Source organism: Mchenga conophoros, linkage group LG2 (genome assembly GCF_057382185.1).
Source record: "Mchenga conophoros isolate Kocher_MC1m ecotype Shallow Benthic linkage group LG2, M_conophoros_male_GT1.1, whole genome shotgun sequence".
In the NCBI taxonomy this organism is placed as follows: Eukaryota; Metazoa; Chordata; class Actinopteri; order Cichliformes; family Cichlidae; genus Mchenga; species Mchenga conophoros.
This window is the reverse complement of record NC_140527.1, coordinates 23,666,297-23,683,579: the sequence shown is the minus strand read 5'-3', so window position 1 is coordinate 23,683,579 and position 17,283 is coordinate 23,666,297. Positions and strand designations below refer to the sequence as shown.

At 40.4% G+C, this 17,283-nt stretch overlaps 1 protein-coding gene across 1 annotated transcript in view; it reads left to right on the top strand.

The window, feature by feature from the left end:
* Nucleotides 1–17,283, top strand: part of tenm1 (teneurin transmembrane protein 1) — a 204,297-nt gene that overhangs the window by 69,915 nt on the left and 117,099 nt on the right. The window contains exons 4-5 of the mRNA XM_085289132.1: nt 6,647–6,890; nt 14,052–14,290. Coding sequence (XP_085145258.1) covers nt 6,647–6,890; nt 14,052–14,290 — 483 coding nt within the window. The remainder of the gene's footprint in view (nt 1–6,646; nt 6,891–14,051; nt 14,291–17,283) is intronic.

Below are 17,283 nucleotides of genomic sequence, written 5' to 3'. Positions count from 1 at the left end.
AGGTTCAGGTCACAGGCAGACATCGGTACATGTTGCTGGTATGACTGGAGCTTAATTGCTCCATTAACAATGACTCAGATGACTCAGATGAGATAAGATCCGTCCAATATGCTTATAGGGTTGTTCAAATAAATCAATACTAAGATCCTGCAGATTACTATTGGATTAGTAATTTCCAACAGTATTAGGGTCTTCTAATATGTTGAACATCACATCATATGGACACAGGCTTCACCTTAGCAGCAGAAGTAGCTAAAGTTCACAAAACTAAACAGTTTCCTGTCAATAACACTAAACAGTTACCATAAATGTTAACCTGCCCTGCTCACAAGTTAACGTTAGCTGATGACTGCATTAGCCATCTGCTAAATCATCATTAAGGTAGTGGCTAGCTGCTAATGATAAAACGCTAATGTTAATGTGGAAGCTATAGTAAACATTAGCGGTGCCCATCTGTAACATTAATAGGCAATATTCATTTAACGGGACAAAACACAATTATCTGTGTCTAAACGGTGTCATGTTTCTCTTAAAGGTCCACAGTGAAGCTGGGGACAGTGTAACAGTAGCAGCCTATCTCACTATGTTTGATCTGCAAATACATAAAAAAAAATACTTACAGTAAGATCTACATGTAAGATCGACATTTTAAGATTCTTTTAGGTAGTAGTACTCGTACCGGTTACTGCTATAGATCTTACAGTTACTGTATTTCAACAGCCTTGAAAACAGAGTTTGTATTTTCCCATTCTTTATTTTTAAAAAAGCCTTTTGTCTTTTTCCCCCCAGCAGTACTGAAAATGGTATTGAGTATTTTCCTGGGTATCAGTATCACGTTTGAAATTCTAGTGTCGTGACAGCCCTGCGTGCTTATGCTTTGTCCATGTAATCCTTAGCAAACTGCAGATGGGCAGCAGTGTTATTTTTGGAGAGCAGCGCTTTCTCCCTGCAGTGCTGCCATCCACACTATTGTACTCCAGCGTTCTCCTGAAGGGGGACTCATGAACATTAACATTAACCAGTGAGAGAACGGCCTTGAGTTTCTATCTGGGCTCCTTTGTGACTTCTCAGACCGTTGCATGCCTCCCTTTTTTGGTTAACCGCTGCTGTGGAGGGTAACATTGGTCACGAATTGCCTTCATTTGCAAACAGTCTGTCTCTTTAGAGATGGCTCGCTAACCTTTTCCAACCCATTATAAATATCAGTGACGCTTTTTCAGATCTCCTCAGAAATCTCCAATTTTTATCCAATGATTCATTTTCTCAAAAGTGTTGTGAAGATCAGTCTTTCATAGATAAAAACGTCATGCCATTGACTGAAATTACCTGACTCCAATTTCACCTTGAGATCAGCCCCTAATGGCAAATTACAGACTACAGAAGTGCGTAAAACTATAAAAGGATTCACAAACACTCGAGCAGTGCTGCAAAGCCCTGATACGTAATCTTGAACTGTTGCTCACTCCACGCAGGCAAAGAAACCCCCTTTTCATGCCTCGTCTTTTTATTGTTTAACTTTTCCTCAGCCCATTACCACAACAGTTCCATGTACTGTTAGCGCTGAACATCTTTCAGGCTAATCAAGAAAGAACGTAGATAATCTTAATGAGCATAACAAGCCTTCATTTACAAGATTATTTTACTCAAGTTATTCATTTCTGCGCTCAGTCAAACAGTTTTATGCCCATTTGTTAATATCCCTTCAAGAGAGAATTGCGTCATCATGACAGCTAGCTCATTACGCACCGGTGCTATTACTCAGTGTATGCATGCTTGAGTCATGTTTTACTATGTTCTCCTCTCATTTCATTAGTAGGACTTGGCTTTAAATGCCCAAATTATCATAAATACTTAATTACCGTGCTATTTTGGGTTCATCTCACCTCCAGTAATGCATTTTTAATACCTGGCCCCAATACCTGTTACCTGTTACATATCCCAGTAAATCCCCCCAGATCTGCCTTCTACTTGCTATAAAACTCTTTTTCCTCATATCTCGCTTATGTAACCAAAAGCTGATGATTCCAGGAAAATATCTCATAAGCGACTTTCTAAAAGTATCTTTTCTGGAGGCCTAAGTCCCAGAGGAACCCCGGGGCAGAGGATGTTCTACACTGTCATGAATGTCATCGAGAGCCTCGGTCTGCTCCCCGCAGACTCGATTTGATGTTTCTGAACTCCTGGCCAAATATTACACGGCCTCTGCCCTACATTTCCAGTCCTATTTGGGTTGCTTTTACTTCTTAACAAAATATCACAGCTTGCGTGTTTAATGTGACTTTGTTTGAATGAAGGAGAGAGGAGGACTCTTTTCCTGCCATTTGCTTGATTGTGTGAGGAAAAGTTTTCGGATCTTTGGAAGCGCAGACCCAAAGCTGCCTTTACTAAGCCTTCTAAAGCACCATCTGGCAGCCAGGGCCCCTGTGTCACCCTACTCACCAAGATTACATTCTCCTCTGGCCCTCTATCCCTGTCCTCTCTCCTCCTCTCCTGTCCACTTTATATTCTTTTCCTCTTTCCTTTGCCAGAAAACACAAATGTAGCCGAATGAGGGTTTTTTGTGTGTGACTGCAAAGCCTGGGCTGTTGTAGCCTAGGTTTTCTAAAATGAATAATGCACTGGCAATCAGTTGAGACTTAACAGGCAGAAATAATTTGCATGTATTATTTTAGTTTCAATATAATTGTGACCCATTTGGGCTGAAAAGAATTTCTCATTAAATTTCTTCCTAATATAAAAAACACTTGCCTGCTTGAATCCAAAGATTGTTGGCAGCCCACTGTGGTACAAATCTATTAATGGTTTCACCTGTTTGAATTTATATGCATTGTTTAATTTGTGGTGTCATATTTGCAGAAAATCACAGCAACGCAGATTCTGGTATCACCTCATAATGATGTCGCATATAGAAATGAGTACATGGCATCATCAGATTGTGAAGAACTAAAGCTGTTAACATCCAGCATAAATGTATGTACTTATGTGATGTGCAAAAATCTTTATTTTTTTATATTAGGAGAAGACTTTCTCATTAATATTTTAAAAAATGATCTTGAGCAGTAGTTCGCCAGGCTTTCTGGAGATCTTTCTCCAGCTGCTTTTGTTTGCTCATTTTCAGTCCAGTCCTTGTATGTAATTAAAAATTATTATAATTCAGGCACTGTTGCAAAAACAAGCACATCATTTGTTCCCAAATCTTAAGCTGACTCTATGAAAAATGCCAAAGATAACACAGTTTGGCAGGCATAAAATACTGTTTTTCATCAACAAGGTAATTCCCAGAGAGCTATTAGCTGACAACGTGGACTATGTTGGACAACTGGAAGCTAAAAAAGGTGTTAGGTCTAAAAAAATCTACAGAAAATGAACAGTATCTGAAAGTCATGTCCTTAAGAAACTGGGGGGGGATCCATGAAAGACCTGACGCAGAACCTGTGAGATGCATCGGACCCTTCAGTTTGCCACATCCTTATCAGAAGTTGTCTGAGTGGAAGGGTGGCTGTTAAGAAGCCATTCTTAAGGAAGAGAAACAGGGAGAAAAGGCTGAGGCATGGCAAATTACACAAGAGCTGGGCTGAAAATCAGTGGCCCAGACCTGAGCATCGTTGAAGCGGTGTGGGATCATCTTGACAGAGAACCAGTCAATATCCAAAATATTGAATGGAATGTCCTTCAAAAAGTCTGGAAAACTATGCCTGAAGAGTACCTGAAACTTGAACACATCACAAGTGACGTGTTGAAGAATAAAGGTGGCCATTCCAACTACTGACTTTCATACTTGTTAGAATTACACAAACTCTATTGTTGCCTTATATACATGTGTGTTTGCACGTTTCAATACATTTCCTGGCATAAGACTTTTTCACAGTACTGTATAGTGTGTTCTTAGACATCTAACTGACCAGCAGTTAGTTATTATTATGTATTATTTAATAAATAACATTTGCTTTAGTCAACTGAATTAAAAAAGAACTGCATCTTTTGTAATTCAGTATCACTTTTATCTGGCATTTGTCATGTGAAGCAGAATCAGTCACCTTTGAAGAGAAGTGTTCAAATTTTCTTCACAATTTCTCAATGCCTCGTCGTGTCCTTAGGTGCCACATTCTCAATGAAGTTGACAGTTGACAATGAAGTTAAGTCCCACTTAAGTTTGAAGTCTCAAGCTAATTCACAACCCTAAGTGCGATTTGAGTACAAGTTGCCAACTCAAGTGCCCAGTGCTGGCTGGGAATGCACTTCATGTGGGTTTTTTTTCTCTTTTTTCCTTTAAACATTTAAAAATATTACAATTGCTAAAAACATCTACCTTCAGTATTTAGAGCTGTGAAAGCAGGGGAATCTGGCAGGACTCAAAGGACTCTAACTTACTGATGAATCAGGTCCTGCTAAAAACTGAAGCGCCACTTTAAAAATCCTGCAGCATTACAGCGGCGCACTACAGTGGAGCCCTCACTTTTCCCTAAGCGTGTAATTTTTAATACTCAGGGGTGGTACAGTCAAAAATAACTTCCATTTTCCACATGCATTAGTTTAGACTAAACAGCACCTTCAGGTGATGGCACAAATGCATTTCCTGTCATTTTACTGGGCCCTACATTGTCAGATTGAGCACAGCCTGGCTGTCTGATGAGTGATGTATTATAGTAATACCAAGCAGATGTATATGCTACAATATCATATTGTCTCAGGAGGCAAATTAATTCTCTGGCTTCACACAAAAACAGTTTGAAATGTGGAAGAAGTCTAAATCTCTCGCATCCAGTTAATGCACATTTTCAGCTGCTGCCATGAACTGCATAAGATGTGGAAAAAATCACATCTTTTAATGTGTTAGTATAAAATGCAAAGCCCATAAAGAGTAACGCCACATAAGGGAATAGAGTCGAGCCTCCTTAATTGTCTCAGTGAAACGGTAAAAGGAACGTATTGCGCGAGAAACGGCGCTTCGTGAAAATCAAGAGCAAATTTTATTATTCAGAAACACATGCTAACTATTACATGCTCTGCATTTGTGCTGTGACAGTTCAGGCATTTTGGGAGATCAATAACCAGCAATGTGTCACAGAGGATGAAAAACCTGTCACGTCTTCAAAGAGCGATTCGACAGCACTCACACACTTATTATGGCGATATTTTTGTCAGATATGTATATATATCTGACAAAAACATGTGCATGCCCACATCCAAACAGTGGTTGCTAAAACAAATAAATCTTGAAAAATGCCGTTAGACCTGGACAGATGGCACTGTGGCAATATTTTAAGGAAATGATTACAGGAGCTGTTTTTGTCTCGCCATTATCATTGTTACATTTCTGCCGCGACGTACATATATCTTATAAATATGAAACTTTCAAACGTACGAGTAATAATGTGATGCTTCAGTGGATATGACATAGCTTACTGGCTCACATATCTGCACAGAAGGCAGCAGTAATTTTGAGGAGATCAAAGCACCAACGTGATATCGGTGCCTGTGCACACATTTTTCTTATTCTGAAAATATTAACAATAAACCACTGCTCTATGTAACGCTGTGAGATGTTTTTCAGGTGGAACGGTAACAGAGCTACATATTTCCGGAAACATGCTGGTGATAGAAAGCACAAAAAAAAGATTAATATTTTACTTTTCTCAGTGTTCATCTGCCAAGAGTCAATAAAATGTGTTTTGCGGTATTATCTGTGTAATACTTACACTTGAATAGGGAGGGCTGAGGTAATCTCCCAGTTGGACTACACTTCCAGATACTAAATTATTGCTGACATTTTGGCAGCAAATAGAATTGAGGTCCGAGAATTCTGGCGGGCAAACTCTTTACCCTCTGGTTTGAGGCTAATGTTACATTCATTGTCAATACAGCTGGACAGAGTCGGTCTTTTGGGACGGAGGATTTGCCTCGTTCGTGGAACCATGCTGCAACCGTATGGCACGAGCTGTCCCCCCTAAACAGTGCTAGCTGTCGTCCCAGCTGATGCACATTCATGAATTCACGCAGCCTGTTACACACGCATGGGCGCATGCACGTATGGAAATGCATGCAAAGCAGCTTTATCTGAAGCCATACCCATACGTTAAGCTGACATGTGCACGCGCATTGCATTTAATAAAACTGTAATTAGCCTGCTCAGTTATAGAAGACAGGCAGGAATGCGGAAGAAAGCAGCATGGAGGAAGAGATGGGGAGAGGGAGAGTTATAGTGAAAGAGAATGATAAATGATGGATTGAGAGCGCTCTCCCTAGACCCCGGGGTTAGCAGTGTGAGGGAGTTACAGCTGGCTAGCTCATTCCGTCCAGCCGCAGATCTCATAATAAACATCACATGGGTAGTTTGGGCTGGCGGGTGCAGATTAAGCCGGAGCTGTTAGCTCTTTAAAGACTGCTCAATGTTGCAGCCAGCCAAGAACCTATTTATAGGGCAGCTGGAAGTGTATCAAAGCAGGTAGGCAGGAAGGTGCAGGACAGAGATGGTTTTCAAGCTGATTTATGGCTCTCAATCAGTGTAATAACAATAAACTGTCAACTAACACGCCACGTTTATTTGTAATTTATGGTACTGTGCTCCTAATAAACCTCTGTTTATTTCTCCCCTGTCCATCCCTCCCCCTCGTCCCGGGCCTTCTGTTGTGTCTATCCTACGCAGAGCTTCCCAGCAGTCCGGGCGGCCAGTTCACGTTCCGTCCGCTGCCCCCACCTCCGCCGCCGCCCCACTCCTGCACTTGCGCCCGCCCGGCACCTTACACTCAAGTCAGCCTACAGAGGAAGACCATGCCAACTCGGTGCCAAGCCAGCCAGGGCGGCCAGGGGGCAGACACCAGCTCGAGCGCAGACCAGGCCCAGCTTCACAACAGCTGGGTGCTCAACAGCAACATCCCCCTAGAGACCAGGTAAGGGAATGCTTTTTTTTCTGGAGTTATTTTTAGCGCGGGCAAACACAGGGCTGCGCTCCAAAAAGCTTTCAGTCCAGACTGGATGTCATTTTGTAATGAAATTCTTCAAGTGAAAATATCTTCAAGGCAAACCGCCCTCCCTCAGCATAATGTCACTTGATTAAAGACATTTCTTTAATCTCACAAATGAGGTTCATTAGATTAAAGAAAATTCTTTCATCAGGACTGTGACTTGGCAGACTTTCACAAACTTCTTCGAAAAAAATCAGAGTGTAATGATTAAGAATGAATGCTGGACTAAAGGATTTGTTAGGATGGGCATGTTTTGCACATGTTTGGAGGAATAAGTGGAACACCACGCAGGCCTCTGGGGTATTATTAAAGGACTTCCATCAAAGTAATCATGAAGCTTATTTGGAATTGTTTTTGTTCTCCTACCACACACACCACCGCATTTACTAGGGGACCTGCGTTTGTGTAAAAACAATCCAAAATGAAAGCAGAAATCCTCTTTTCAGGAACACATTGTAATTTCACTTTCAGCTTTAGTACCCCGAGAAATTGTTTTTCTGCCAAAATGCTCGGAGACAAGCCACTGGAAGTCGGTCCCATCAAACAGAATTAAGCATACGCTTACCGCATAGGTATTAATTGATCAGAGAATTATTTAGGAGATCCTCATTTGTGCGGCTGCTTTTGAGAAGAAGGAGAACCAAGGTGGAAAAGAATATGTTTGCATGTGTAATGAGCGGCTGGGCGCGGGATTCTGGTATATTATGCGCGAGGATGAGATTGGCAGGCTGCCACACCAGAAGAAGGGATTTTAATAAGTTATGCATTAGGCCATAATTAGATCTTACCTCATTTAAAGGGAAGGAAGAATAAAATTAGATTCAGTGACAATTTAAATTAATCATTGGCTAGACATGAGTATCAATGTAAAGGCTTGTCAGGAGCGCATTGTAATTACATTACTTATCAGTGAGCGTGTGAGCGCGTGTTAAATGAAAACTCACCACAAACAAAAAAATTCGGATCGTTCAAACAATATTTGATGAGCTCAAAGAACTTTTCTCCCAAAGTGAGATGTGATTATAAAAACACAATTTCCGCAGTGACTCACTATATTTTTTCTTTTTTTTTTGTAAGAATACATTTTGCGCGTTTGGGACTTTCTAGTCAAATATGTTTTATTTGATAGTGCGCTATTAGTTCTGAACCATAAAATGTAATCATATTCATAGTCAATAGAATAGCGTCCCTGTGTAACATAATTCAGATAATATTGGCTCTTTTCTATCTAGTTTTTGAAGAGAGAGCCCACAAAAAAAGATCCAACTCTTCACTGCTTAACTGTTTTGAGTTTGGATTTAATATTCAAGCTCTCCTCTCTCCTCTCTCACATTCTCAGATACACTGCTAATCTAATGATTTCATATTTCTGCTTTTACCCTGGCAGCGCTATCGGCTCGATCTCCAGATTAAAGATTAATCAAGTATTTACAAACTTGACATGGGGGCTTATGCTGACAGAATTCTAAGTGATGCTGTGACCTTAATAAAAATGGCAAAACATGGATAACATCTCTTGTTGTCAAGTGTGCTTCCATTTTCCTCGACTTGCGCACTTGATGAATCAGTATTCAAATGTATTGACATTGCGTCAGCTGAGATTAAGATTGTTTGAAGTGTGCATAGATTTTCCTTTTCAGCTGCACATCCGTTATGTTTCTGGAGAGGCCAGCTTGTGTAAGTGGAGGCTTGCGGATATGGATATTCAATCTATCTGACTGGCTCTCGCTGTGGGTGTGTTAAGGGGTACAAATGTTGGGACTGTAATAAATTGACTTGTGCCCTGCCTTCTCTCCTTCCTCTTATTGATAGGACGTGAGTGTACGTAAGTCACACACTGTGGGTGTGCACCAACACTGTGAAATCAGCTTCTGCATCGCACACCGCACATTGCCATGCACCTGTGAAAAAAGTCCTCCACCTACACAGGCAGACACACAGACAAAGACACACACTTATCCAGGTAGAGACAGCCCCTGGGCCTAGACTCCGACCTCCTGGAGAGCGGGAACTCTCATTTTCTTCCTGTCTCGGGGGAAATCTGTCCTCTGATATGAATTCAGAGCTTCCTGGGCGTCGCCCCTAGATATTGTCTGAGAAGATCAAAGGCGGAGGAGCCAGGAAGAACAGTGAAGCATTTTAAAAGCACCGAACAAGAAGAATAGAGTTCCACTTGCGTTGACAAATGCAATTTCTTCAGCTGGATTCTGATCCCTTTCGCTCTAATCCACCTTCGGCAGAGCAATAAAAGTGCCGCGGTCTTCTCGACCCGTGCGTTGGCCTCGAAAGTGTGAAAATGCTGCATTTGACATCTTTTTTGTGCGTGTTTGTCTTGCGCGCCATTCTTCGAGTCGAGCTATGTGTCTCTCTCTATTTGTGTGGCTGTGTGTTTCTCGGGTTTATCTCTGGCCTTTCAGAGTTGAACTGCCATTGACCCGTAGGTGTGTAGCTGCTCTGTGCGCAGTCTCCTGTGTCCTCAATCTAGCTCACAGTCTTCAGCAGATGCTGGATGAGAAAGGAAAGGAGGCAGACAGTGAAGGATGGATGTCATCTGTCAGGCACTGGGCCACAATGGAGACACACAGAGAGAGAAACACAAAACAGGCATGGGTTTAAGATGACTGAGGCAATGCTTCCTCACATGCAGCACAAAAACCATAAATAACACAAGTTTACTGACAATATAAATATAAAAACAATATATAAATAAAATGTGTTGACATGTGTTCGTGTGACACGTGTTTCGTATTTAATAGTTATCCCACTGTTTTTCCCATGTTGGTGAGGATTAACTTTGCAACTGACCAATCACTTGTTGTGATGTCATAGCTTTGCTGTGTGGAGAAAAAAACATCTTCTGGAATATGGTAGGCATTTCAAGTATTTTCTTTATGTAGTTATACAATGTAATAAATATGTTATCAAGTTGGGTTTACAAATTTGGCTTTCTCTTAATAGTTGAGCCATATTCCTGGCTAATTCTATTACTTAGCTAATTAGCTACAAATGTAGCATTAGTCATATTCTTTGCTAATGCTAACGGCTCAGTTAGCATTAGCAAAGCTTATGGCTAAACTATTAAGACACAGCACACATTTTCCATAAAATTGGATGTTTGGACTGAACATTATTAGTTATTTACAGACTATTTTGGTATGTATATGTAATATACATACACAAATATATGTATATGTAATAAGCAAATTTCCCACATGTGGGACTAATAAAGGTTATCTGTTATTTTATCTTATATGATAGATACCTGAGGGTTGTAAATATACTCATCTAAAGCAGTAGAATATCATATTAGTTAATTGCATATAATAAAATGTACATCAGAAGCAATGATCCAAGGAGTAATACATGGAATTAGGCAATAAATCAATAACAGGAGAATACAAACATTAATTGAACTTGGAAAAAAAAAGCAATCTAAGGCCAATGTAAGTCCTAGAGAAAAATCCATTAAAAATCTTGCACTGGGGCTCCACTTGTCCTTTTTCTTGACTGCTTTGATGCTGCAACAGCTGTGGCCACAGACTTGACGTTTGGCCGGTCGTATGTCCTCCCATCTGCCGCTTTGTTATGAACACAATATCTATTGGAGGTACTCACAAGAATGTTTTTGAGTCTGGTACAAATGCTCACCAAGTTCTCAAGGCTGAACTGACTGTGTTTTGAGAGATCGAAAGTCAAGGTCACCATCAACTCACATCCAGCGTGTCCTCTTGAATGCGAACACCTGGAAGACATATGTTGTTCTCCTGTTTTACTTTTCAATAAAGCTTATAGTTCTCAGTTGAAATTCAAAGTCCTTCATGGAGAAGTCCACTGTCGCCCCAGTTTTCTTGTTTTTAAGTAAAATGCGCCTGCAGGGCAGGATAACAGTTAAATGGATAAAGGAGATTGATGTAGTTTAGCCATGTGTGAGGACAGCGTTAGAGTCTGGAGTCCAGCGATGTTGTCAGTCTGTTGTCTGGCACCACTTTAATGGCCTGTCTTGTGAGGTCCCTTTAGAGACTGGTGTCCTGCTGGCAGCCTGTGACCTCGCACCTTTTACTGCATGGACAGAATAACACTCTGGCGAACTGCACATATCCCCCAACATATCGCACCAACAGCCAATATTAACCCCTGGAGAGCACACAGTAATCTGGAGCAATAATGCTGTCTGTGAATTGCAGGAGCTCAGAGATATTTTCTTGTTGTTTTCTTTGTTTGCTTGGAAAAACACACACACACACACACACACACACACACACACACACACACACACACACACACACACACACACACACACACACAGTGCAGAGAATAAGACAATGACTCATAGCTGTTTTCTCTTTCTGATGCTGTCTCATAGCCATCCTTTGTTTCCCACCACCAGCAGTCTTTATTCATTTTTTTGATGGGATCCGGTACGGCCAGATCAAGCTGGAATCGCTTATAATTGCTTTACCCAGATCTACTTTTCCACGTTGCATAATTTCCATTCCCTGCTTCTCATCTGACACCATCCAACCTTCGCCCCCCATTATCCAAACACAATATAGATGAAATGCTACTTAGATTAATTGCCCCGCAGCTTAGTTTCCTATCATCAGTGGCAATCTAACACACTCTTTTTCATGATGAGAATAAACCTCATCGTCGTTTAACGAATACAGCCGTATAACTTAAGTAGTCGCTTTGATGAGTCAAAAAAGGAATAGGTAAGTCATTGATCCTTGGCTGCCAGGGGTGTTTCATTCTCTTTCATATCAGTGCTGCTCTGCATTACAGTAGTGGCTCATAACGTTGCACCAGAGAGAGATACTTGGTCATATATGCCCTTTTTCAGCCTGTCAGCCTATACTTTATCTATAATGTGCTACAAGTGTATTACATAGCTGTTTCTTGCATGCAGTACATTCCAATACTGTCCGTTGTCTGATTGTTATAATGCAGTAACTGTGAATAATGTATGTGGTATACATTTGCCACAAAAATTGCCTGCTTTCCAGAACACATTATAAATTACAAGTAGAATCCTAGCGCTTAGGGACTTCCTCAGACTACTCTTCTTCCTTGGATTTGGTTCCTGTATTAATTTTTGATGATGCTTTTCTTGGAAGTTTAACAGATTGCTTAGATTACAGGCACACAAATGGAGACAAACACGTAAGATATTAACAGTTTAGCTGAATTTCTTTTGCACAGCACTAAGTGCTTATTCTGGACAGGTTCAAAAAAGGACTGAGTGTTCATGCATGGGCAAAGTGGAACAGTCTGTCCTCTCTGTGATATGTGAAACCCGAGTCTGTATTCATCATTCAAAAAATAGTGGGAGATAGGGTCTCTTCTAAAGTCCCCCACCTTGGGGGCTCTTTAAATGAGCTTCAGTCAGGCGTGCATCAGCGTGAGACTGAAATCCACCGAGTACAGATTTGCATGAATAGAATCAGAATATGATACTAGATACCTGAGAAAAATGATGTCTGCACTGTGCTAATTGGTGAAGCGTTGAAGCACTGTCCTAGATAGGCCTGCATGGTTACTGTGATTGTTTCCAGCTGTGTACTGTAATCTGCTTTAGAAAAGCACCAACAGCGGTCCCAGAGGTAGGAGTTACTTTGCAGAGCGCCGAATGCAGAACAGCTCCTCGCTTGTAAGATTAGGGCAGCAATTAATACAGCGCTTGCTTAACCTGTCGCCTTGAAGAGCAACGGTCCAGTCATAGCTTAACCGTAGCTCTGCTTAGCAGAACTTTCAAGCTTTCTCCACTTGAATAGGTGATGTGTGAGGTACTGTAATTGGGGTGAAAAATACAGTATTTAAAAGCTACATGTTATAATAGTTTCATTCAGAATGTGTCTTAAAGTTTCAACTGAGAAAAGTCCAGATTTTCTTTTCTTTTACTATCAGTATGCTGTAGATCTCTGGTTTTAGCTTAAAAAACAGGCTGTTTGAGTTTCTGTAGCTTTAAATGCACTACACTCTTCATTCAATGGCAGAGAGGAGCAGCATATAGGTGGCCACATGACAGATCAGCAAGTCTTGTTTCAAATTATACAAGATCAGGATTTTAACAGGGGACTGGCAACGGTTTGGAAGTGACTGCTGGGTAACATCTAGGCTTCTTCCCTCATCTGATAACTGAAAAAAGCCTTACTGGAAAGTTAGCTTTATTAATAGATTATATTTGAAATCAGACGGTGGGAGAAATGCAAAGAGATGGATGGTCTGAAAGGAGCCTGTAGCTAGCACAAAAAGATAATTGTACAGTTTTCAGATTGGTATTACATGGTAATGTCAGCCATATTAGACACAACATGTAAATGGTAAATGGCCTGTATTTGTTTAGCGCTTTACTTAGTCCCTAAGGACCCCAAAGCGCTTTACACTACATTCAGTCATTCACACATTCACACACAGGTGATTGCAAGCTACATTGTAGCCACAGCTGCCCTGGGGCGCACTGACAGAGGCGAGCACTAAACATGTATGTTTGTTTCATGTTGTTGGATGTTGTCATTGTAAATAAGAAATGATGATCCTTTAGTTCTGTATGTATGAATCCATCCAGGCTTCTTAATCTGGCTCAGCTATTTGCGATAAAATAAATGGTCATTTGGTTTCACTAGTTTTGGCATTTTGTGTCATTTTCAGTAATTATCAAATTGTTGTACTTCATCAAATGCAAAAAAAACAAAATCCTCTAATAAAAAAGAACCCAAAAACCAAACTTGTCAAAAAACCTTTTTTTTAACAAGTGAAAATTCTGGTTTTGAACCAACTACCAGAGCCAATGTTAGCTTAATTAGCTGGCTACAGTTGATTAAAATGAGTAATAGCTATCAGGTCAACTGCCATAATTAGCAGTTCCTGGCGAAAAATGAAAAGCATGATTTGTTTGCTTCTGGCTGGGGCCTAAAAGCCATTTTTTCCATGAACAAAAAAAAAAAATAGAATTTAGAGTAGTAATGTCCCGCTGTTATAACTGAAAATTGCACATGAGACCGCGAGAAAGCATAGCAACAGTAACTGAGGAAGGTAACGGTAAACTGCATTTTGCAATAACACCTTTTATGTATGTTTCTCCTGCAGACACTTCCTGTTCAAGCAGGGGTCTGGTTCGTCAGCTCTGCTGTCAGGGGCGGGACAGGGATACCCCCTGACCTCTGGGACCGTGTACTCCCCTCCACCTCGGCCTCTGCCGCGCAGCAGCGTGACCAGACCACTGTTTACCTTCAACAAGCCTCACCGCTGCTGCAACTGGAAGTGCACAGCCTTGTCTGCGTCACTCCTCACTCTCACCCTGGCCCTGCTGCTCACTTACGTCATCGGTGAGTTGTCGTCACGCACCCAGCCCGTGTCATGAATGAGAAGCACGAAGAGTTCTGAGTTTAGTGGAAAATTTACATTTTCAAAAGGGATTGTTAGAGGAGTTGGAAAATTGTGGGACTTGCCAAGAGAGTGCCTAATTAAATCATAAAAGGAAGCAATAAAAATACACAAACAAACTGTAGCCTTCTAACAGGGAACCTTACGCATGCACAATGTTTCTGTATTCAAAGGGTAATATAAATATAGGAACTTAAATAAAAGGAAAGAAAAAAAGAAAGGGCGATCGATATGGGATCAAAGCAGGCCTGCTGAAATTTTTGCTCTTACTTTGAAGCAGTATTGCATTGTCTTCACTCCGAAGGATATTCTAAATTGTAAATTAGCTGTTCTGGACCAAAGCTCACAAAACTAATATTTGAGGAATCCACACATGCAGTGACTTATTTGATGTTTTTCACACAGTCTCTCTCCCACACTCACACATACACACAGCTACACAAAGTTGCACAACCTTATTAAAATTCTCCCTTGGTGATTTTATTATATTAATCAATCCAGGTTTGTCTAAGCTTAGCACCTAATTGCCTGCACCTTTTCTTCTTTTTTTTTTTTTTTTTACTGTTTACATATTTGTCGATTGTTTTTCCCCTTTAATGATTAATTAATTTGATTTTTCATTCGCTAAAAGCAAAGACTTCCTATTTAACCCCCACATTTTATTTCGGATTAATCACAACTTTGTAAATGTCATTACTGCACTTTGTTTTGGTTATTTTTCATCCCTTTTGTTTTGTATCGTTTTCACTATTAAACCAAGATAACCTAAAATTAATAAGCTCAACACTGGCTGCTGAACTATTGCCTGCATTTTAGTACGCTGCACAAAGTACTAGTTCACAGATTTAACATATAAACTGTGCCTATATGTCCCCTCAAGACCATTAAGGTCTGCTCCTCAATCACTCCTGATCATCCTGCGGTTGAAGCTTATTTCAAAAGGAGCTTGTGTCTTTGATGCTGTTGCATCAAAACTCCCCAATGACCTCAGACATGAACATGAACTGTGACTGTTTTTAAGTCTAAGCTAAAGGCTTAGATAAGCTTTTCTGTCAAGCTTATGGAAACTGTTGATTGGTACCTGTTGGACTGTTTCATGTAAATATTGTGAATGTGTCTAGCATACATTTTTTGGGAATCTGTTTATTCGGTTTTAGTTTTAGTGTAAAAGTGCAACTTTTTGGTTTTAAATGTGCTACAAAAATAACATTTACTTACTTACACATGAAATATTAAATACGGTGTGCTATTATAGATTAAACTAGACAACAGCAAGAGTTAAGCTATAAGTAGCAATAAGCAACAACCTATTTGAAATAACTATTAATATAAAAGTTCTTACATTTTGTCTTCTTGCATTAAATTTTATATTTTAGTCTCATCTTAAATTAGTTAAATTACATAAATTGTATTATTGTTTAGCGCCCAAAAACATGGCTGATTGCGTTTCATCAAGTCTTCTGTTAGTTACAAAGGAAATAATGTGACTCTACTCTGCACTACCATGTGAAAATTAATGTTTGCCAAATAAAAGTTCAACAGTAATTGCATCTGTGTGACGCTAAATGGAAATACGGGATCAGACTCAGTTCTGGAGAGGAATAAAAGTTGGAGAATTTAATAAATCAATAAGCAACTTAGATGGGAAGGTGTAAAAATAGTGAAGTTAATAATTGAATTGTATTGTCACCGCAGGGCGTTTATTGGTCATACCTTTAATTGTAACGGAGTGCTGTTAAACTGCAGTTTTGTTAATTTTCCTTGTGCAAAGGATTTAAATGTTCTCATGAAAGCAGATCAAGTTCAGTTTTTATGACTGAAGCTATCTTTGCAGTAATTAGAGTCTTAAAAACTGGAAAGTTGTTGAGTAGGTCTGTGGTCTGGAAGATCATTAGCAGAGTTTGTCAAAGTCAAACACCAAATTTAATCATCGATCCCCTCCAATTGCTTCATCTCCCTGCTTAGCCTCAACCTTGGCCGGGCCCTCGACCGCAGCACATCGGCTCCCCTCCGCTGCCCCAAGTGCAGATATCCCAACCCTCCACCCAGCTAGTTCATTTCCCTCCTGTGGTGGTGCTCAAGGTCACGCTGGAGCAGGGCGGGGGGTTTGCATTAATCACACACACACACACACACACACACACACACACACACACACACACACACACACACACACACACACACACACACACAACACACACACACACATCACAGACAGACATCACACATACACAAGCGAATCCACGCAGATTAATCCCCAGGCTGAACCATGCTATTCCATTAATGTCCCAGCCCCGGTAATTAGTGCATTAGTGAGGAGTGTGAGTGATGACTCGGAGACGACATCACCTTTTAATTGGTGTCATGCTCCACTCCTGTTTGGCAGTGATTGATCTCCGTGTTGACGTCACCATGGCAACCGCACCAAGACGTATGGGATGTAAGCACAGATGATATGTTAGCCTGTAAATCAAAGGCATTCAAATTGCAAGATTAAAGTGGTCATGGACTTAATGTCTTTGTCTAGGGGGAGAGGTTGAGACACAGGCCACAGGATGATTAGGTTCTCTCATTACATAATGATTCAGTAATTTTAATGAATTAATTAACAGCCACTGACAGGAAGAGGGGAAGAAAAAAAATGTCCCAGTGCACTTTCTCATCTTCATCGAAATACTCGCCGTGCTGACTTTTGGCCGTTTATTGATTTCAAATCGCTTCTTCTCATTATCATAATATAATCCAGAATGAAATGAGTTCACTCTGCTTTGAAAATGAGGTCATGTTTGTCTTTAGTTTAGCTTTTCACAATATGATCAGTGCCTGCCGTATCCAGTATCCAGTTGTCAGACTTATGTTATATCTATTTATTAGTTTTACATGTTGAACATGTTTCTCAGCTAAATTATTTTTACCTTTTTCACTCACTAAATGC